Below are 21,029 nucleotides of genomic sequence, written 5' to 3'. Positions count from 1 at the left end.
TATCTCAATTTATTTGTTTGCTTGCACTCTTGATTAACATCTCTCTCCCTCCTTTAACCATCTCATCCTCTTTCTCCTTGGCCTTTAAAGACAGAGATCATACACACCTATTTTGTCCATCACTCTATACCCAAGTCTTACAAGTTCTGACCTACAGAGGGTATTTGGTATTGGTGAATTGCTATGTATTCATGAATTTTATATTTCACAGTAAAATTTCATAGTATATTCCACACATGTTCCATATATTTACAATTAAGATTATGCCTAGGCATTGTATATCAGTTGTTATTATTGTCGGAACACTTTTTCTATTATGTTTTCTAACTGGTTCAGGAAAGCTATTAATTTTTTTTTTTTTTTTTTTAGCGTTTATTTATTTTTGAGACATAGAGAGACAAAGCATGAACGGGGGAGGGTCAGAGAGAGGGAGACACAGAATCTGAAACAGGCTCCAGGCTCTGAGCTGTCAGCACAGAGCCCGACGCGGGGCTCGAACTCACGGACCGCGAGATCATGACCTGGGCCGAAGCAATTTTTTAAGTTTATCTTGCCTTCAACTAACTTACAAAATTCTTCTTAAACTTCTAATTTTTAATTGATTCTTCTATTTCTTCCTCTCTAATTATGTATGCCTCCTATGTCATGTCATATTAGAAAATTCAAAACACCTTTGAATAATAAGATGGTAGTCATCTACATTTTGTTAATTATTCTAACAGAAATTTTGCTGCTTGTTTTATCGTTAAAATAATGTTGGCTGGTTATTGATAAACTTTATCATGTTAAAAATGATCCAATCTTAAAATTTTTATCTTTTTCGTTTTTAATGGATTCATTTCTTCTAAGACTACCAAGATTTTTTACTACCAACTATTAAAACTTTGCTTACACTGTACCTTATTTGCTTCCAATGAAGTCCTCTCTGCTGATTTAAAATTAGAATCCAAATAATGATATGAACGTTCTGACTTTTTCGGAGAGAAATCTAAAATTGCTGTGGAGAAAAAAAAAAAAAAAGCATGGATTTTTACATAATGGTTTGTTCAATGTCAAATAACTTTTTAATGTTACGTTTTATTTAGAATTTACTTACAGTCATTTTCAACTGTGTCCTTATTAGACTCAGCTCTCACTTGAAAATTGTCTTCAATATTAAAACTAATACCTCCTTTTGGAAAGTCGTCTTCATCTGGGAACTAGAAAACAGAGATCCATTTATCAGTTTATTTAGTAAAAAGAAACTGTGTGTGTGTGTGTGTGTGTGTGTGTGTGTGTGTGTGTATCTATATCTTTATCTACCTCTCTATATATACACACATAGCTTGTAGTTATAACGAGACACAGACAAACAGAAAACAATATGATATGAAACCAATTCTAGTCAGGGAAAGTAGAGTATATTACATTTCATCTATTCTTACAGTTCACATTTCTTATACCTTAACACCATTGAAATGCAGATGAATCCTGTGATGACACTTTTACATCTCTATAGCACCAGCAATGGTTGTAACATAGTTGGTATTGCTGTGCAAGTGAAACTATATGCAAGTTAGACATACTGTTCACATATTGGTCACTTAAATAGGAGTTTGCACTAACATTACCATGTTATGAAATTTTGCTGTTTAAATGTATTCAAAAGGATGACATTATCATTTGCCATTGAACAAAAAAGTCTTGTGTTCCCAGAAGGGCAAGAAAACGAAGCAGGGTGATATACCTTATTTGTTTGTAGTATACAAATAAATCCAAGGCTTCTTTCAATAAATATAACATTAAAAATCTAAGTGAAAGTGAAAAAGTTCTAGAGATCTGTTTCACAACATTGTAAATATACTTCACATGACTGAACCATACACATAAAAACGGATGAGGTTGGAAACTTTATGATGTGTTTTTTACCACAATAAAAAGTTTTCAATAAAAAGTCTAAGTGATAAAGCATTGTTATGTTAACTGACTGTTCTTCTTTCGTAGTGGTGTATAATAGAACAGTGCGCCTTTCAATCAGTGAGAGCACCTGAGAATTTAATGAACTACAGAATTTTTTTTAAAGTTCAGAGACTGCTATATGCAATTTGCCACACTCACACCAAAAAAATTCTCTCTGGTCCTAGATCTATCTGGTCATTTTGCCTTAAAACATATCATAGAAACTCATGATACAAAACATTACCATAACCAATGTATGTAAAAATAATTAGAAATAAAACAAATGGGGGTGCCTGGCTGGCTCAGTCGGTACAGCATGTGACTCTTAAGCTCAGGGTGGTGAGTTCAAGCCCCACATTGGACACGGAATAAAAATAAAATAAATAAAACAAATGGATACAAATTTCATTTTCAATATGAGTGCCTCTATTCTCCTCAAAAAAACCATAGGAAATAAGACACAAAAACATCTTTTATCTTTGATGAAACTAAGAAACAATGGTAACCTTTAACAACCATATATTAAGAGGATGGGGAAGAATACAAACTTCATCATATGAAAGAAAGTCACACCAAAGTACCTATTACAGGGGAGTCCAATGACAAGTAACTGATTTACCCCTATAACCATGGAAACACTTAGAAACTATGCCGTCCACAGGGGCTGCTGAAAAAGTAGGCTACAAAAGGCTAAAAACATTTGATAGAAGCTTTAGAATGAGAAAAATCAAGAAAATAATGGGGAGGAAATTACCAAAAAATTATTTGTAAAAAAATTTTTACAGGACTGGTGGACTTGTATCTGCAGGATAGATTCACTGAGAATTCAATATCCAGTATTAATAAAACCTGAAGGAAGGTTCATCACTGTGAAATTTCAGGAATAAAGAATACAAAGAAAATATGCTTAAAAACCTCTAGGAGAAAATACTGCTAAATTTAAATTTAAAAAGAAAAATAGCAGATCATATCCAATTTCTATATTTAGCCTATCAATCAAGGATGACAACAGAATAAAAATATTTACAACATACAAAGTCTCCCAAATTCTATTTCCCATTCTCCCTTTCTTCAGAGGCACTTAAGATGTGTCATAACAAAACAAGAAAAAAAGACAATGTTCAAGATACAGGCAATTTGAGCTAGGAAATAGGCAAAGTTTATTTTTTTTTAATTTTTTAAAATGTTTATTTACTTTTGACACAGAGAGAGAGAGAGAGAGAGAGACAGACAGACAGAGAGAGAGAGACAGAGTATGAGCGGGGGAGGGGCAGAGAGAGAGAGGGAGACACAGAATCTGAAACAGGCTCCAGGCTCTGAGCTGTCAGCACAGAGTCCAACGTGAGGCTCAAACTCACAGACTGCGAGATCATGACCTGAGCCGAAGTCGGACGTTCAACCGACTGAACCACCCAGGTGCCCCTAGGCGAAGGTTAATTTTAAGATGCCAACTATACAGTGTAGATTAGAACAGACAGATGGAGGACATAGGAAAGAGATCCAAGGGGGAAAAAAATGAACTAACAAAGTTTATCTAATAAGTTTGTGTAGATTCCTGTATTGAAGGGTATTTTATAAAAAGCTTTTCAAGTATGTGAAAAATCTTTACTCCAATATTCAAAGAATACTAAACAAATTTTTAAAAATGAGACAATTAGAAACTAAGAAAAAAAATCCAAAATTATAAAAGAAACAAAATATAACCACAGTATATTGTTTCAGCTGTGAAAATATTATAATATTTATAATACAAATGTTGAACATCTATTTATCTAAAAATGATATAGTTATACTAGGAATCTGAGAGAATATAAAGAAGGAATTCAGAAATAACTTATTCTACTTAACATAGCCAATCATTAGTTCTTACTAAAAATAGTGTAAAACCATGATAATAAAGAAAAGCAACAAGATTCATTATTAAAAAGAACTAAAGGAAAACTTACGAGTTCTGTCTCCAGAAACCATGAAAAAAAAGCACTGATAGATCTGATTACATAAATATTAAAAATGCATTTCTGCAGAAAATCATAAACAGAACCAAAACACTAATACATTAGGAAAAATGGCAAACGGTTAGTTTTCTTAATATGAAAAGAGCTCCTACAAATCAAATATACAAATAACAGATAGAGAATGTTGTATGCCACAAATGTAAAATTTAATGGGAAAAATTTAAGATCAAAATAGAAAATATATTATTACAATATTGAAAAAATATCAATAAAATACTGTAAAAATGTCAATTCTCCTCAAGATTTACATACACAATGAAATTCCAATCAAATTCCCAGCATGTTTATGTACATGTGTGGAAATTATTAAGCTAATTCTAAATGTATATGGAAATGCAAAAAGCTAAAAAGAAGAAAGTGGGAAGATTTAGAGATGCATGAAAACACATACTTTGTAAGATATGAAGACTTCCAAAACTACAAACCAATGAATCAGAACAGAAACCAAAACTGGACCTGAAATATAAGGACACGTGATTTATACAGCAAAGGGGGAAACATAAAAGGATGGAGAAAAGATAGCCTTTTCAATAAATGGTGCTAGGTCAACTGAATGTCCATATGGAAAAAATATGAAACTTTATCCACATCTCAATACATAAAAAATTGTACATCAAAGTGTGAAAGGCAAATAATAAAGCTTCTACAAGATAATATGAGAGAATATTTTCTTTCCTTTTTCCTTTTTTTTTTTTTTTTAGAGAGAGAGTGTATCTGAGCAGGGGAGAGAGGGCAGGGGGGATGGGGAGAGAGAGAGGGAAAGAGAGACAGAGAGAGAGAGAGAGAGAAAGAGAGAGAGAGAGAGAGAGAGAGAGAATATCCCAAGCAGGCTCCACAGTCAGCACGGAGCTCAATCCCGCAACCCTGGGATCATGACCTAAGCTGAAATCAAGAGTTGGACGCTCAACCACTGAACCACCCAGGTGCCCCATGGAGGAAAGACTTCTTAGACCTAAGACAAAAAAGCACTGATCATAAAGGAAAGGGTAGATAAATTGTATTATGTTAAAAATCATAAACTTCCATTCATCAAAAAGCATCATTAGGAGTAAAATATAAGACAGAATCAGGGAAGGTATTTGCAAAGTATTCAACTGACAATGAGTATATATCCAATATATAAAGGATTTCAAAAATTAAATAAAAAGATAAACACATGAATTAAAAACTGAGGAAGAAATCTGAACAAATACTTCATCAAAGAGAATACAGAGAAGGCCAATAAGCATCTATAAAGGTCCCAACCTCACTGTTAGGCCGGAAAATGCAAAGTAAAACCACAATGAAATACCACTACATATCTACCAGAATAGCTAACATTCAAAACACAAACTGTCAGAACCAAGCGTTGATGAAGATATAGAGTGATGGGGACTCTCATACACTTCTGATAGAAATGTAAACTCTTAACAACCATTTTTGGAAAGCAGTTTGGCATTATATACTAAAAGCAAAGATATGCATATCTGGTGACTCAACAATCTCACTCCAATAAAGTATAATTAACAGAAGCGCATGGCAGCACATGAATGTTCCTATCAGCGTTATCCATAACAACCAAATGCAAACAACTGAAGAATGGATCAACTGGGGAATATTCATACAACGGACTAGCACACCAGCAATGAAAATGAATAAACTACAGCTACAGGTAACAACAGTGATGAATTTCAAACGTTCAGTGTTGAACAAAAAGAATGAGACACAAAAAATACATTGCATATTACTCTATTTACATCAAGTTTTAAAAGCACAACGAATATATGGTGTTTTAAGTCAAACTAATGGTTATCTTTGGAGGGAACAGAAGGAGTAGTAGTTGAAAGGGAGTAGAAGGGGACTTCTGGGTGGAGGTTACATGGGTGTGTTCACTTCGTGGTAATCATTAAGCTGTGTACTTATGGTATGTACATTTATTTTGTATGTGCATCACACTTTAATAAAAAAGAAAAAAAATTTAATCTCTTTGACATTGTTTCAAATATATGCATATTGTTCTCTCTCTATGACCTCTATTTGGAAGCAATGAGAAGTACCTGGTGTCACAGTGAAGTGGGGGTGGGGATAATAGAAGAAAAGAAAAAATCTATAGCTGTTAAATATATTTTCTAAATGTGATCTATTTGCCATTGTCATGAATCCCTAGTCTTTTCTTAAATGAAAAGTAATCCTTTAAATTCCAGGTCCTAAAAGGCAGCAAATCTTTCAAATAAAATATTTTTCTCTTATTTAGATTGATTTCAGATATCATGCTTCTTATCAATTTACTAAACTCCTTTGTAACTTACATTTGTTCAAAGATTTAAATATAATCTGTTTATAAGATTTAACACTTACATAAAGAAAATGATTTGGCAAGGTGCAACTAGAAAAAATATTTTTACCTGCAAGAAATCAATCTGCGTACAAGCGCTAGTCAATTTTGGTGTCAAAAAACAAGAGTCCGTCATGCAGTTTCCATACTCAATACTATCTGGAAACTGACTGCATTCTAGCTGTGAGTTGTGTCCTCTGACCATCACAGTGCTAGTGGCTGATCCTTTCACTTGGTGTCCTTGAAACTCAACAGGCTACAAGTAAATTATTAAAAATGAGTATTGCATAAGTATATATTGATATATAGTCACAATGTATATATACACAGAAATCACAATTCAGCTCTATTAAATATTACTTAATGTAAGTAATTACTAAGTGACCAATACTAAAACCAGGAAAGACCCCTATTATCCTAATATGTTAATTATGAAATATAATTCAGTTATTGATTTAATTCAGTTCAAAATGAATAAGTACTAATTTTTTCATTATAAGCATAAAAGTATAGTTATAATGAACTAATTCCACCAGAAAGATGTGGAGCAGCTCACAGTTTGTGAGTTCGAGCCCTGTGTCAGGCTCTGCGCTGATGACAGTTTGGAGCCTGCTTCAGATTATCCCTCCCTTTCTCTCTGCCCCTCCCCCACTTGCTCTCTCTCAAAAATAAATGAATAAATTAAAAAAATCAGAAAGATGCGACACCTGGGTAACTCAGTTAAGTGTCCAAGTCTCGATTTGGGCTCAGGTCATGATCTCATGGTTGTGAGACTGAGCCCCCAGTCGGGCTCTGTGTGGGACCTACTTGGGATTCTCTCTGCCCCTCCCCTACCTGTGCGCGCTCTTTCTCAAAACAAATAAACATTAGAAGAAAAAAAAACAGGAAGACACAGTTGCTCCTTTCTCTATGCTTCCCCTGTACATTATAAAATTTTCCATTATAGACTTATCACATAGTACAACGAAGTTTCTTCTCATCTATATACTACCTATACTGTAAGCTCCTTGAGGGAAGAGACCCTTTTGTTTCATGAGGATATAATGTGCATTTAACACTGTCTTTGGCATATAGGAGACAGTCAATAAACATGATAATAGGAAACAAAGTAAGAGAAGAAATACAAGAAGCATTTTCCTTTGTTTAGGCATTTTGTACACTATCAGGCTTAATAGAGGAGGGATGGGGGCTCCCAGAAGATCTGATCCTATTGCTCTGAGACCAGAGGCCTAAGAATAGGATGCCAATCTAGGCATGTACTTCAGGGAGGTACTGTCATCTCCTCAGAGACTTGATCAGTTTTCAGGCTCCAAATGGCTTTCTCTGCTGCCCCCTTGAGGGCTCTAGGATTTTTACTCCTCACAGGGTGACCAAACCTACCCAGAAAGTAGGAAATTAAGATTGCTAATAGAGCCAAAGGAATGTACATAAAGGACAAATTTATTTCTAACTCATAAATGAACAAAATTATAATAGTACATGATCTGAATATTCTCTTATTAAAAATGAAGATTCTAAATCATACATTTGAGAGGAAAATCAAATCTAAATTGCCCCTGTATGGGACTTTTATTGAAAATATCCTGAATTGGGGCGCCTGGGTCGCTCAGTCGGTTAAGCGTCCAACTTCAGCTCAGGTCACAATCTCACAGACAGTGAGTTCGAGCCCCGCGTCGGGCTCTGGGCTGATGGCTCAGAGTCTGGAGCCTGCTTCTGGTTCTGTGTCTCCCTCTCTGTCTGCCCCTCCCCCGTTCATGCTCTGTCTCTCTCTGTCTCAAAAATAAACGTAAAAAAAAAAAAAAAAAATTTTTTTTTTTAAAAATTAAAAAAAAAAAGAAAGAAAATATCCTGGATTATGAAGCACACACATTTCAATAAAAAAGTCTCAATTGTTAAAGACTGTATATTTCCGTTTTGTTTGATGGGGAATACACATTCTCCACAAGAACACAGATGCCTTGTTTTCTATGTTTCTAAGTGGATCTCTTCTGTAGAGATCTATTGGGTTTAAGAAACAGAATCGGTACTTACAAAACTCAACTATTTATATGCTACTTTCTCTATCAATTTTTGATATGCAGTAGGTGGAACTACTTAGACCTTGGTTTATATATACTTCTACAGAAGTAGAAGTGGTAGAGTAGACTATATGTTCATAGCTATAAAGATCTCTATTTTGTTCTCCACAGAACATTCATTAATTATACTTAATTTATCTTCCTGTCCAACCCCTAGGGCATCCTTCACACACACACACACACATATATATATATATATATATATATATACATATACACATATACATATATCCTTCATATATACATATATATGAGATGCATTATTATTAGTTCATGAGTAAAGAGAAAGGGCTGAGAAAGGGCTCAAGACCAAACAAAGGCTAGCAGTCATTAGTTACTCTTGCTCTTAAAACCAGGTTAATTCATTATGCTCACTAACCTTCTACCTATGAAAACTCTGATAGTTGTATAAAAAACAGCAGGAAGAGATAGTAGATTAGAAAATCAAAGTTCTTCACAAGTTTTACCTCAGGATCACAGGTTTTTCTCTCTAACTGTTTAGGAATAACATCTAGAAAAGTAGCCTCTTCTTCATCTCCCAAGGGAAAGAACTAGAATAAAATATCAGTAAGTGTGTTAGCTACAATAGTTCTGTAGGTGGTTCATGGGTTAGATGGGAAAATACTCCCAAATCTTAAAGTTTCCCATTTGAAAATACATTTGCCATTTCAATCTTCTGTATATACATATGTATAAAAGGTGCCCCTGGCAAAGGAGTTCTCTAGCAGATAAGGCACTATGCTAATTAATTTTAAAATTCAGCAATAAAAAAATTCTAATTCTAAAATTTTAGTTGAATGTTTTAACACTAGAAAAAATTGTTGAGTACCTAATAATTATCCATCAAACCTAATATTTAATGCAAATGCAGATTATTTAATTCAAAAATTAGTATGAAATCAAAGGAGGAAAAATTATAAACAGTGTTAACATTTTATCTAAAGAATGAATCAGGGCGCCTGGCTTGCTCAGTCAAGCACGCAACTCTTGATCTCAGGGCTGTGGGTTGTGAGTTCAAGCCTCAAGCTGGGTGTTAAGCCTACTTAAAAAAAAAAAAAAAAGAAGAATTTTCTAGCAACCATAAAACACAAGCTATAGACAACAGAAACTAGTCATTTTTAGTTCATCAAATGACTATGTAAAATAACCATGATCTCTACTATGATTTAGATAGAAAAATGAATTCAAATGAGAAGCAATTTTTGTTTAAAAAATATGGAGAAAAATATTTCCCCAACAGACAGAAGAGATAAATTAGTGTATTTCTTCAAATAATGGGAGCTTTCCATTAATAACAAAATACATTAACACATCTCCCAACGAAGTAGTTCTTGAAAACTTTCAACTCTTATTTTATTTTTTTTATCAACTCACATTTTAGAATTAGAATTTTCTAATACAGTGAATTTAAAAAATCAATTAGCACAGCACCTTCTCTTCTGCTTTGCTATGTGTAGCTAATTATAGAAATAAAATGGCAGTGTCATTAAGCGTATCCTCAAAGAGGACCCTAATTTAAAATTTTGAAAGTTCTTTCTATCACTAGTGTACATGAAGAGACTGCTTCAGAGGGTTGTAGTACAAAACGCATTACATAAATCCAAATATATTCCTATATTAATGCTACAGATTTAAATAATTTTTTTTGCAAAAGACCGTAAGACCTTTTTCATTACTGTTAAAATTACAATGCACTTTTTAAAAAACATGTAATTATTTACTTATTTATTTATTTATTTAGAGAAAGCGTGAGCAAGAAGGGGCAGAGAGAGGGAGAGAGAGAATCCCAAACATCTTTGCACTGTCAGTGCAGAGCCCTATGCAGGGCTCAATCTCATGAACTGAGAGATCAGGACCTGAGTCTATACCAAGAGTTACATGCTTAACCAACTGAGCCACCCAGGCGTCCCAAAACATGTAATACTTGTTTTAAGAGGAAACTCATTCTGGAGGAAAAAACAGTGATATTGTTTATTTGCAGTTTATACTTTGTGATAACTGTTCTTGAAAGGGTTAAATCCTAATTTTTCAAGTGAAAGAAAGCATTAAGAATATGATCATATATGGCCCCTGGGTGGCTCAGTCAGTTAAGTGTCCCACTCTTAGTTTCTTTTAGCTCAGGTCATAACCTCATGCTTCGTGAGTTCACACCAGTAGCGTGGTTCCTGCTTTGGATTCTCTCTCTCTGTCCCTCCCCTGTTCCCGTGCATGGTGCACCCGCTCTCTTTCTCTTTCGAAATAAATGAACTTAAAAAAAAAAAAAAAAAAGAGGGGTGCCTGGGTGGCTTAGTCGGTTAAGGGTCTGACTTTGGTCGGATCAGGTCATGATCTCGCCGTCTGTGAGTTCGAGCCCCGCGTCAGGCTCTGTACTGACAGCTCAGAGTCTGGAGCCTGTTTCAGATTCTGTCTCCCTCTCTCTCTGACCCTCCTCTGTTCATGCTGTCTCTCCCTGTCTCAAAAATAAATAAATATTTTTAAAAAAAAGTGACCATCTATAAGCTAAATTATGCAGTTGCTAATTTTGATTTTATACATTTGCTCTTATTATATACATAAAGGGTGAAAAATGATTGAGCCACCACAATATGAATTTTATTTCTTATGTTTTGTTCTCTTTTAGGCAAAGGAGTTGCAGGTGTGGCTGTAATTGTCAATGACAATTCTTGGATTAAGTAATGCTTACAAAGTTTACAGACTTAGTTTTATAATAAAAGATTTGTTATATAACCAAATTGCATTGACCACACAGGCATTGGTACAAAAGATAGCAGGATCATCTAAATAAGTATAAAGGAGCAACTAATTATAAATGAGATTGAAAACTAGTGGTGCCTGGGTGGCTCAGGCGTTAAGCATCTGACTTTTGATTTTGGCTCAGGTCACGATCTCACGATCATGACCTTAAGATTCTCTCTCTCTTCCTCTCTCTGTGCCCCTCTCCTACTTACACACATACTGTCTCTCTCTCTCTCAAAAATAAATTAATTAATTAAAAAATAAAAAATAAGATACATGAGACTGAAAACTGACAATGTAAAATACAAACATAAAATTATATGCCATACCTATATATACAACTATAATTTCTGGCTACTTTATAGTTTAAAAATGAACATACCTGCAAAGACTGAAGTGGTCCACTTGGTTTGACTTCATTTTCTTTTATAATCTTAGGAACAGAATATTAATATAAGAACAACTAAAAGGTAGTAGTAAGTTACAAAAAATACATAAATTTCAATTAGACATAAGAAATAAAAGAACACCAGCACTAATAATCAAGGAAGTAAAAAATGTTAATGAAACACTATTTTACTTAGCAAGAATTGAAAATATCTTAGTACTGGTGAATGTAGAGTGAAATAAATATTCATATTGTAAAACAGTAAGACTTTTAAATTTGACAATATATATCAAGAAAATTGTTCTTAGCCTTTCAAGCTATCAGTTCCACTTCTGGGACTCACATCTAAGGAAATAACTTAAATGTAAGCAATGATTTATGTGCAAAAACATTTACTAATATTTTATTTATCCTAGCAAAATGCTGGAAATAACCTAAATGTTCAAAATAGGGCACTGCTTGTCCAAAGCACAGGATATCCATAGGACGGAATAGTAAGTAACCTCTAAAAGATATATTTAACTGCTGGTCAGTACCCAGTAGCAAGCCGCCAATGCCAAACTCTGTTCCGCAGGATGGGGTTTATTAAAGTTGTCAAGAATAAGATTGGTTTCAAGAGATACCAAGTGAAATTTAGAAGACAAGAGCACAAAACTGATTACAATGCTTTGAAATGCTCGGCGATTCAGGATAAAAATAAGTACAACACACCTTAATACAGGGTAGCAACTTGTGTAACAAACAGAGATCTCATTTGTCAGATTGCTAATGCCCCTAAAGGAGATACGATAGTTTGTGCAGCTCATGGGCATGAACTCCCTAAGTATGGTGTGAAGGTTGGCCTGACAAATCATGCTGCAGCATAGTGTATTGGCATGCTGCTGGTCCACAGGCTTCTCAGTAGGTTTGGCACGGACAAAAGTCTATGAAGGCCAAGTGGAGGTGACAAGATGAATACAACGTGGAAAGCACTGATGGTCAATCTGGTGCCTTCGTCTGCTATTTGGATGCAGGGCTTGCCAGAACCCCTACTGAAAATGAAGTTTGGGAGGCCCTCAAGGGAGTTGTGGATGGAGGTTTCTCTACCCTCATAGTACCAAAAGATTCCTTGGTTATGATGGGGAAAGCAAGGAATTCAATGCAGAAATACATCAGAAGCACATCCTGGGTCAGAATGCTGCAGATTAGATGTGTCACTAATGGAAGAAGACTAAGATGCTTACAAGAAACAATTCTCTTGGTACATAAAGAACAATGTAAGTCCAGGCATGATGGAGATGTATAAGAAAGCTCATGCTGCTGTACAAGAGAATCCAATCTTTGAGAGAAGCCTAAGAAAGAAGTTAAAAAGAAAAGGTGGAACCATTCCAAAATGTCTCTTGCCCAGAAGAAAGATCGAGTAGCTGAGAAGAAGGCAGCTTCCTTAAAGTGCAGGATCGGCTGCTGAGAGCTAATAAACCAAACCATAATTTTCTTTGAAGATTTTTCAGATTAAAGATAATAATAAACCTATTCACCAAGCAGCTAAAAAAATAAAATAAATTAATAAAAGATATATTTAATAAGTGTTTTAATGATGTGAGAAATACATTAAGGGGATAAGATATAAAACTATTTGTACACATCAAGCTAACCATATTTTTAAAAATAGGCCAAAAAATCCTGGAAACACTAATAATAATTATCTCTCAGTAGGTTGTTTTATTTTTTCTTCACTTTCTTCTATAATTAAAAAAGAGAAAACGTCAAGATTATTTAAAAAGAAAAACAGTAACATGGAAAACAGAGTAAGATACAAAGTGGGGCAAATGAAACATTTCACTTTCTTTTCTTTTAAATATATCTTCTCGAAAAAGTGTCATATGAATTATCCCTCCAAATATGCTAATAGTATCCCCACTGAGAAATAAGAATTTAGATTTATTCTAATAAATTAATTTCATTCTAGAATTTCAATGTATCTAATTAGTACTATTATTTTTATATTACTACAATGGTTCCCAAACTGTTCAAGGTACTTTGGGGTGCCACAGGAAACTCAACATGGGCTCCATAAGATATTTTAAATTTAAGGGAAATACAGCGTCATTTGACCTCTATTGAATGAACTACTAACTCAAGGTAGTTCCATTTCAACAACAAATCTTATGTCATTTCTCTCAATGGCACCTTGTAAAGCTAAGTTTTCAGAAATTGCTATGATAAAAAAAAAAATCAATTACCATGAGAAAAACAACGTGAACTAATTATTCTAAGGTTTGAGAAGCTGAGCAGTGCCCAACAAATGCATACATTCTATCAGTGATTGTGTTTAAAAATAAAATGCTTACAGCAACTTCTTAACACATCTCTAGAGGCAAGGGAAACAAAAGCAAAAATGAACTCTTGGGACCTCATCAAAATAAAAAGCTCTGCACTGCGAAGGAAGCAATCAGCAAAACTAAAAGGCAACCGACAGAATGGGAGAAGATATTTGCAAATGACATATCAGATAAAGGGTTAGTATCCAAAATCTGTAAAGAACTTATCAAACTCAACACCCAAAAAACAAATAATCCAGTGAAGAAATGGGCAAAAGACATGAATACATATTTCTCCAAAGAAGATATCTAGATGGCCAACCGACACATGAAAAAATGCTCAACATCACTCATCATCGGGGAAATACAAATCAAAACTGCAATGAGATACCACCTTACACCTCTCAGAATGGCTAACATGAACACCTCAGGCAACAACAGATGTTGGCGAGGATACAGAGAAAGAGGATCTCTTTTGCACTGCTGGTGGAAATGCAAACTGGTGCAGCCACTCTGGAAAACAGTATGGAGGTTCCTCAAAAAATTAAGAATAGAACTACCCTATAACCCAGCAATTGCACTACTAGGTATTTATCCAAGGGATACAGGTGAGCTGTTTCGAAGGGGCACATGCACCCCAAAGTTTTAACAGTGCTATTGACAATAGCCAAAGTATGGAAAGAGCCCAATGTCCACTGATGGATAAGTGGATAAAGATGTGGTATATATATACAATGGGGTATTACTTGGCAATCAAAAAGAATGAAATCTTGTCATGTGCAACTACATGGATGGAACTGGAGGATATTATGCTAAGCGAAAGTAGTCAGAGAAAGGCAAATATCATATGACTTCACTCATATGAGGAATTTAAGATAGAAAACAGATGAACATAAGGGAAGGGAAACAAAAATAATATAAAAACAGGGAGGGGGACAAAAGTAAAAGACTTAAATATAGAGAACAGAGAGTTGCTGGAGGGGTTGTGGGAGGGGGGGATGGTTTAAAAGGGCAAAGGGCATTAAGTAATCTATTCCTGAAATCATTGTTGCACCATATGCTAACTTGTATGTAAATTAAACAATAAATTTAAAAAAATAAATAAAATGTTTACAGTAATCATTTCACTATACATATATCAAATCATTATGTTGTACACCTTAAACTGATCACAATGTTATATCTTTTATATCAATGAAAATGGAAAAAATAAAAAGCTCACTAAATTACTAGGACATAATACTTACTATGTTGTTTAATACTACTAACAACTTAATAAATGGAACTGCCAGGTTTGGTTTTTCTTTTTTCCTTTTAGCCAAGGGATATAACGAAAAATATTCTGATACAAGGTATGGGACAGTCATGAAGCAAGATAGCTTGGAACCCTTTATATTACTGTAATTTCATTACTAATGACAACATTCTATATCAAAATATAAGAATATGCTGATAAGAAAAAAAAAAAAAAAAAGACGTACCTGTTGAGAATCCTGGTTCAGATGAGGAAACTTTGGTAAAGTTTGTGAAACTACTTCAGTCAATGGTTTCCTAGCTATAATAGACAAAATGAAATTATTTTATTCATCATACATATAGTAGTGTTTTAAACTTTTTAAAAACTTATTTCTAGGGGCACCTGGCTGGCCCAGTTGATGATGACAACTCTTGATGTTGGGGTTGTAGGTTCAACTCCACACTGGGTATAGATACTACTTAAAAATAATAAAATCTTTGGGGGTACCTGGGTGGCTCAGTCGGTTAAGTATCTGATGCTTGATTTCAGCCCAAGTCATGATCTCATGAGAGATCAAGCCTCCATGCTGACAGCACAGAGCCTGCTTAAGATTCTCTCTCTCCTTCTCTCTGCCTCCCCCCATCTCCCACTTGCACGAGTCTGTGTACGCTCTCTCAAAATAAACATTTAAAATAATAACAATAAAATCTTTAAAAAACCACCTAAAACTGAATGAAACAAGGAATACAACTTAAATTTGAAGATAAGGTAGTCTTGATAATTGTTGAATATGGATTTTGGATATTTGAGGATTCATTGTCTATTCTCTGTATGTTCAAACATTTTCATGATAAAAATTTTTAAATAAGATTTTTTTTGGTTATGTTCTAAGTCAGTACTAGAAATGCTTCCTTTTTTCAAACTAATTGAAAAACTGAGTAAACAGCTAATAATCTATACTAAAAATTCTAAAAATGAAACATTAACTGTTAGAAGAAAGCCAAGACCACCACTATACAGCTGCTATGTGCAAACACGGAAAAGAAAAGAACTTCGTGCTATTTCTGGGTCTATTTTAAACCCATTTGACTATGGTTTGAGAAAAAAAACTTCAGTTATTTCCAAAGTGTATTATGCCAGACACTGGGAAAACAGCAGTCCCTTGAAAAGAGAGAGCCACAGAATAAACAAACCGCATAAATTCAGATTATGATACAAAAGGGCATCATAAAGGTTGATATGACAGAGACTAATGTAGATATGATGATTGGAAAGCTCTCTTGTGGGAAGTGATATTTAAGTTGAGATCTGAATATAAGAAAAAGCCACCAGCTATGCCAGGGGTAAAGGTGTTGAGACCAAAGGCACAAGTAAAAAGACTCTGAAAGAAGTTGACAAGTCTACTGAATACAAAGGACATGGTGGCCAGGCCATCCTACCTTGTTTCAAAATAGGATTTTTTTTTTCTTAAAGAAAAGTGCATATTCAATCATTTCAATTCCTTCTAAAGTCACCAAGACTATAATTTTTTAGTCAATTGTTATTTATGGTTTCATTATTTTCCTGTTAAAATTCAGAATACATTAAATGAAATAAAAATAAGTGGATCTTGGAACTTGATGCTATTTTTAAAAAGATTTTCATGCACTGCATGAAAATTGGTGTGTTTTCCTTGATTGCCTTCACTCAAGAATAAAATTCTAAATTAACATTTCAAAGTTATTCTCAATTATCTCATAAAAACTTTAACCTACTGAAGAAAATCTCTTTTTTTTTTTAACACATTCACACATCCTAAATTGGTGGTAAAACTGACTCATCTCTAACTCTGTATTAATTTCCTCAGATTGTCTTAAGAAAACCAACATTCCTTTTTGAAGAAATACATTTATATCAGAAAACAAATACAGTTAATCTTCCTTACTCACAGATCTTACCTACGCACTAAAATTTATTCAGAAACCCCAAATCAATACCCTGTTTTTGAGGTCGTTTGTAGACATACAGAACTACAAAAAATAAGTTGCCTGACATATACATTCCCAGCTGAGGTAGAACAAGGCAACACTCTGCCTTCTTGAGCTCTCATACTATAAACAAGTATCCTTTTTGTCATCTACTTAGCCCATGTTTTTGTATTTGGGGGCTTTTTGTAAGGGACTGTGCTATTTAAAATGTTCCCTAAGCATAGTGCTGTCTAGTGTTGCTAAGTGCAAGAAGGCTGTGATGTCCCTACAGAGAGAACATATGTTAGATGGGTTTCTTTTTTCTTTTTTAAGTTTATTTATTTATTTTGAGAGACAGAGAGAGAGTGCAAGCAGGGGAGGGGCAGAAAGAAAGGGGGAGAGAGAGGGAGAGAGAGAGAAAAAGAGAGAGAGAGAGAGAGAAAGAGAGAGAGAGAGAGAGAGAGAGAGAGAGAGAGAGAGAGAATCCCAAGCAGGTTCTGCACTGTCAGCACAGAGCCTGATGTGTGGCTCCAACTCACAAACTGAGATTATGACCTGAGCCGAAAACCAAGAATTGGACGCTTAACCAACTGAGCCATCCAGGCGCCCCTAGACAGAGGTTTCTTTCAGACATTAGTCATAGTGCTGTTCACTACAAATTCAATGTTAATGGATCAACAATATATATTGTCTTCAAATGGAAACACAGATAAAAACAAGATTTTGATCAGTTGATGAAAATGCTTTGACCAGAGGCTTGAAGGAATCTACCCCTAAAAGCAATGACTCATTTTTCACTAATTCAGTGTTTATGTTGATTTTATAGAATATAACTACCACAAATAAGAAGAATCAACTGCAATCCTCTTTTTAACTTGATGAGAAAAAAGATTTCTTAAAACTAAATTCTATAATTCTCAAGTCTTCATACTAGGGATTTACATCCTTATGTGATATTACATAATCATATCTACCCCTACTTATTTTTCATTAAAATTTCTTCTTTCTTTTTAATTTTTAGAAAACAAACTATCAACTGCCATCAAACAACTACATTTTTTAAATTAAATTAAATTTTATTTTTACTTTATTTTTTAATATGAAATTTATTGTCAAATTGGTTTCCATACAAGACCCAGTGCTCATCCCAACAGGTGCCCTCCTCAATGCCCATCACCCACTTTCTCCTCCCTTCCACCCCCCATCAACCCTCAGTTTATTCTCAGTTTTTTTTTATAGTTTTTAAATTTTTTTAATGTTTTTTTAAATTTATTTTTGAGACAGGCAGAGACAGAGCATGAACAGGGGAGGGTCAGAGAGAGGGAGACACAGAATCTAAAACAGGCTCCAGGCTCTGAGCTGTCAGCACAGAGCCCGACGCGGGGCTCGAACTCACAGACCATGAGATCATGACCTGAGCCGAAGTCGGCTGCTTAACCGACTGAGCCACCCAGGCGCCCCTATTCTCAGTTTTTAAGAGTCTCTTATGGTTTGTCTCCCTCCCTCTCCAACTTTTTTTCCCATTCCCCTCCCCCATGGTCTTCTGTTAAGTTTCTCAGGATCCACATGAGTAAAAACATATGGTATCTTTCTCTGTACAACTTATTTCACTTAGCATAACACTCTCCAGTTACATCCACGTTTCTACAAAAGGCCATATTTCATTCTTTCTCATTGCCAAGTAGTATTCCATCGTGTATATAAACCACAATTTCTTTATCCACTCATCAGTTGATGGACATTTAGGCTTTTTCCACAATTTGGCTATTGCAAACAACTACATTTTAAAGAAACATTATCAGGGGTGCCTGGGTGGCTGAGTTGGTTAAGCCGGCCAACTCTTGGTTTTGGCTCAAGTCATGATCTCACAGTTTGTGAGTTCGAGCCCCTGCTTGGGATTCTCCTTCTCTTTCTGTTCCTCCCATACTTGTGCTTTCTCTACCCCTTTCTCTCACTCAAATAAATATATAAACAAACAAACTTAAAGAAACATATCAGTACATATAATAATTTATTCCTATTTTCCTCAGGAATCCTTGAGATATTCAAATAAGAATTCAATTTTAACTTTTCTTTGAATATCATAAAGTACATTGTTCATTCACATTCATATGTATATAATATTTGCTATATTTACTAATATGTTCTATAATAGTTTTTCTTTAAAAAAAATGTTGCTGTTGGCAACATACCATAAGCAAAGTCAGAAGACCAATGCCATACTGAAAGAAAATATCTGCAACATATATCATAGATAAGAGGCTAGTATCTCTAATATATAAAGAACTCTTACAAATCAATGAGAATAAAAAGAACAACACCCATTAAAATCTGGACAAAAGGGTAAGAAAATTCATGAAAAAAAGATACATAAATGATACTTAAACATAAGAAAAGATGCTCAATTTCACTTGTAGTAAGAGAAATGCAAATTTAAGTATACTGAATGCCATTTCTCATCTATTAGATTAGCAAAATTCAAAAGCTTGGTAACACACTATATTGGCAAGACTAGAGAAACAAGCACTCTCATACATTACTGACAGGGCTACAAAATGGATGGAATTTTGAAGTATCTAATAAAGTCACGCATTTACGCAGCAAACCTACTGGGAATTTGCCCTGAAGACACACCTCAAACAATATGCAATACACACACACACACACGGTTATGTATTGTCACATTTGTAATAGCAAAGTATTGGAGACAGGTTGCATAAATGATGGTTTATCCACAGCGGAGTATTACACAGATACAAACAAATAAAATGAGGATGTGTCCTATGAATTGATATGAAGTGATTTCCAGAATATATTAAGTGAAAAGTAGGTGCTAAAGAATATACAGACTTTACTGTCTTTTGTTGAATATGTGTGTGTCGGGGGCGGGGGGGAGGGACAAGAATTTAAACATGGAGCTGTTTATTTTTGCAAAAAAGAAACACAGGTATGATATATTGGTTACATATAGCAGGTGAGTAAGAACAGGATAAAAGGCTTAAGGAAGGCATATGAATTTATGTTTTTATACAGCTTTGACTCTTAACTAGGTTCATATTTTACATAGTCAGAAATAAAAATAAATCAACAAGGTTGCACAAAAAAACCCTCATACTGAAATATAAACAATAAACTTAACTATATTTACATCAAATGATACTACAATCACAGTAAAGAAAAGTAACCCAAGTAACTTGAACATAATACTCCAAATCTATATTCCCAGGATACATTCTAAAAAAAAAAACCAAAAAAACAAAAAAATCAAAGGATTTGTGAACTTCACAAACTTGTAAAGGTTTTTTGCTAGTAGTGATACTAGTATAACAATTTGGAAGCTATTTGATGTGTATTGTATGTAGAATTGAGGTAGTAAATATACGGATGTTATTGGAACCAGGGCCCCTTCTCATTTTAGAAGTAAAGAAATATAATCATGAAATGGAAGGACAGGAAGAACCCTATGGTTTAGAACTGGAATTAGAGATATCAATATGAACTCATGATCATTTTTTAAAAGTATCTTCCAGCAGGGTGTCTGGGTGGCTCAGTCGGTTGAACCTCTGACTTCAGATCAAGTCATGATCTTAGGGTTCATTAACTCAAGCCCTGCTTCGGGTGAGTGTGAGCCCCACTTCTCTCTCCCCCTCTCTGTCTCTCTGCCCCTTGCTCACTTGCGCTCTCTCTCAAAAAAAAAAAAAAAAAAAAAAGCATCTTCTAGCACACATCTAAAAATGTAAGACAGGAATGGATATTCACACACACATTGCTTATATATGCTTATATATGTTTATATATGCATAAAACATTTGCAGGATATCCTGGAAGGAAACTGTGGCTAATTCTGAGGACTGGACTGAGGGACTGCAATAGAACTTACTAGATTATCTATTAGAATTGATTTTACCAAGTACATGTATTACCTATTTAAATACTATGTAATTCTTACGTTTATTTATTTTGAGAGAGAGAGAGAGAGAGAGAGAGAGAGAGAGAGACAATGAGCAGAGAGGGAGACAGAGAATCCCAAACAGGCCCTGCACTATTAGCATGGAGCCCAACGCAGGACTCAAAACC

General features: G+C 34.5%; 1 protein-coding gene and 1 pseudogene across 2 annotated transcripts in view; one reads left to right on the top strand and one right to left on the bottom strand.

Annotated features, from left to right (window-relative positions):
* ZGRF1 (zinc finger GRF-type containing 1) overlaps window positions 1–21,029 on the bottom strand; it is a 91,269-nt gene that overhangs the window by 48,185 nt on the left and 22,055 nt on the right. For both annotated transcript variants that reach the window (XM_042935663.1, XM_042935665.1), the window contains 6 exons: window positions 15,251–15,324; window positions 11,464–11,514; window positions 8,813–8,896; window positions 6,338–6,523; window positions 1,097–1,199; window positions 900–997 (listed from right to left, as the gene is read on the bottom strand). In XM_042935663.1, coding sequence (XP_042791597.1) covers window positions 900–997; window positions 1,097–1,199; window positions 6,338–6,523; window positions 8,813–8,896; window positions 11,464–11,514; window positions 15,251–15,324 — 596 coding nt within the window. The remainder of the gene's footprint in view (window positions 1–899; window positions 998–1,096; window positions 1,200–6,337; window positions 6,524–8,812; window positions 8,897–11,463; window positions 11,515–15,250; window positions 15,325–21,029) is intronic.
* Window positions 12,033–12,916, top strand: LOC122217211 (annotated as a pseudogene).

This window comes from Panthera leo, chromosome B1 (genome assembly GCF_018350215.1).
Source record: "Panthera leo isolate Ple1 chromosome B1, P.leo_Ple1_pat1.1, whole genome shotgun sequence".
NCBI lineage: Eukaryota > Metazoa > Chordata > Mammalia > Carnivora > Felidae > Panthera > Panthera leo.
This window is presented reverse-complemented; position numbering and strand designations above follow the sequence as displayed.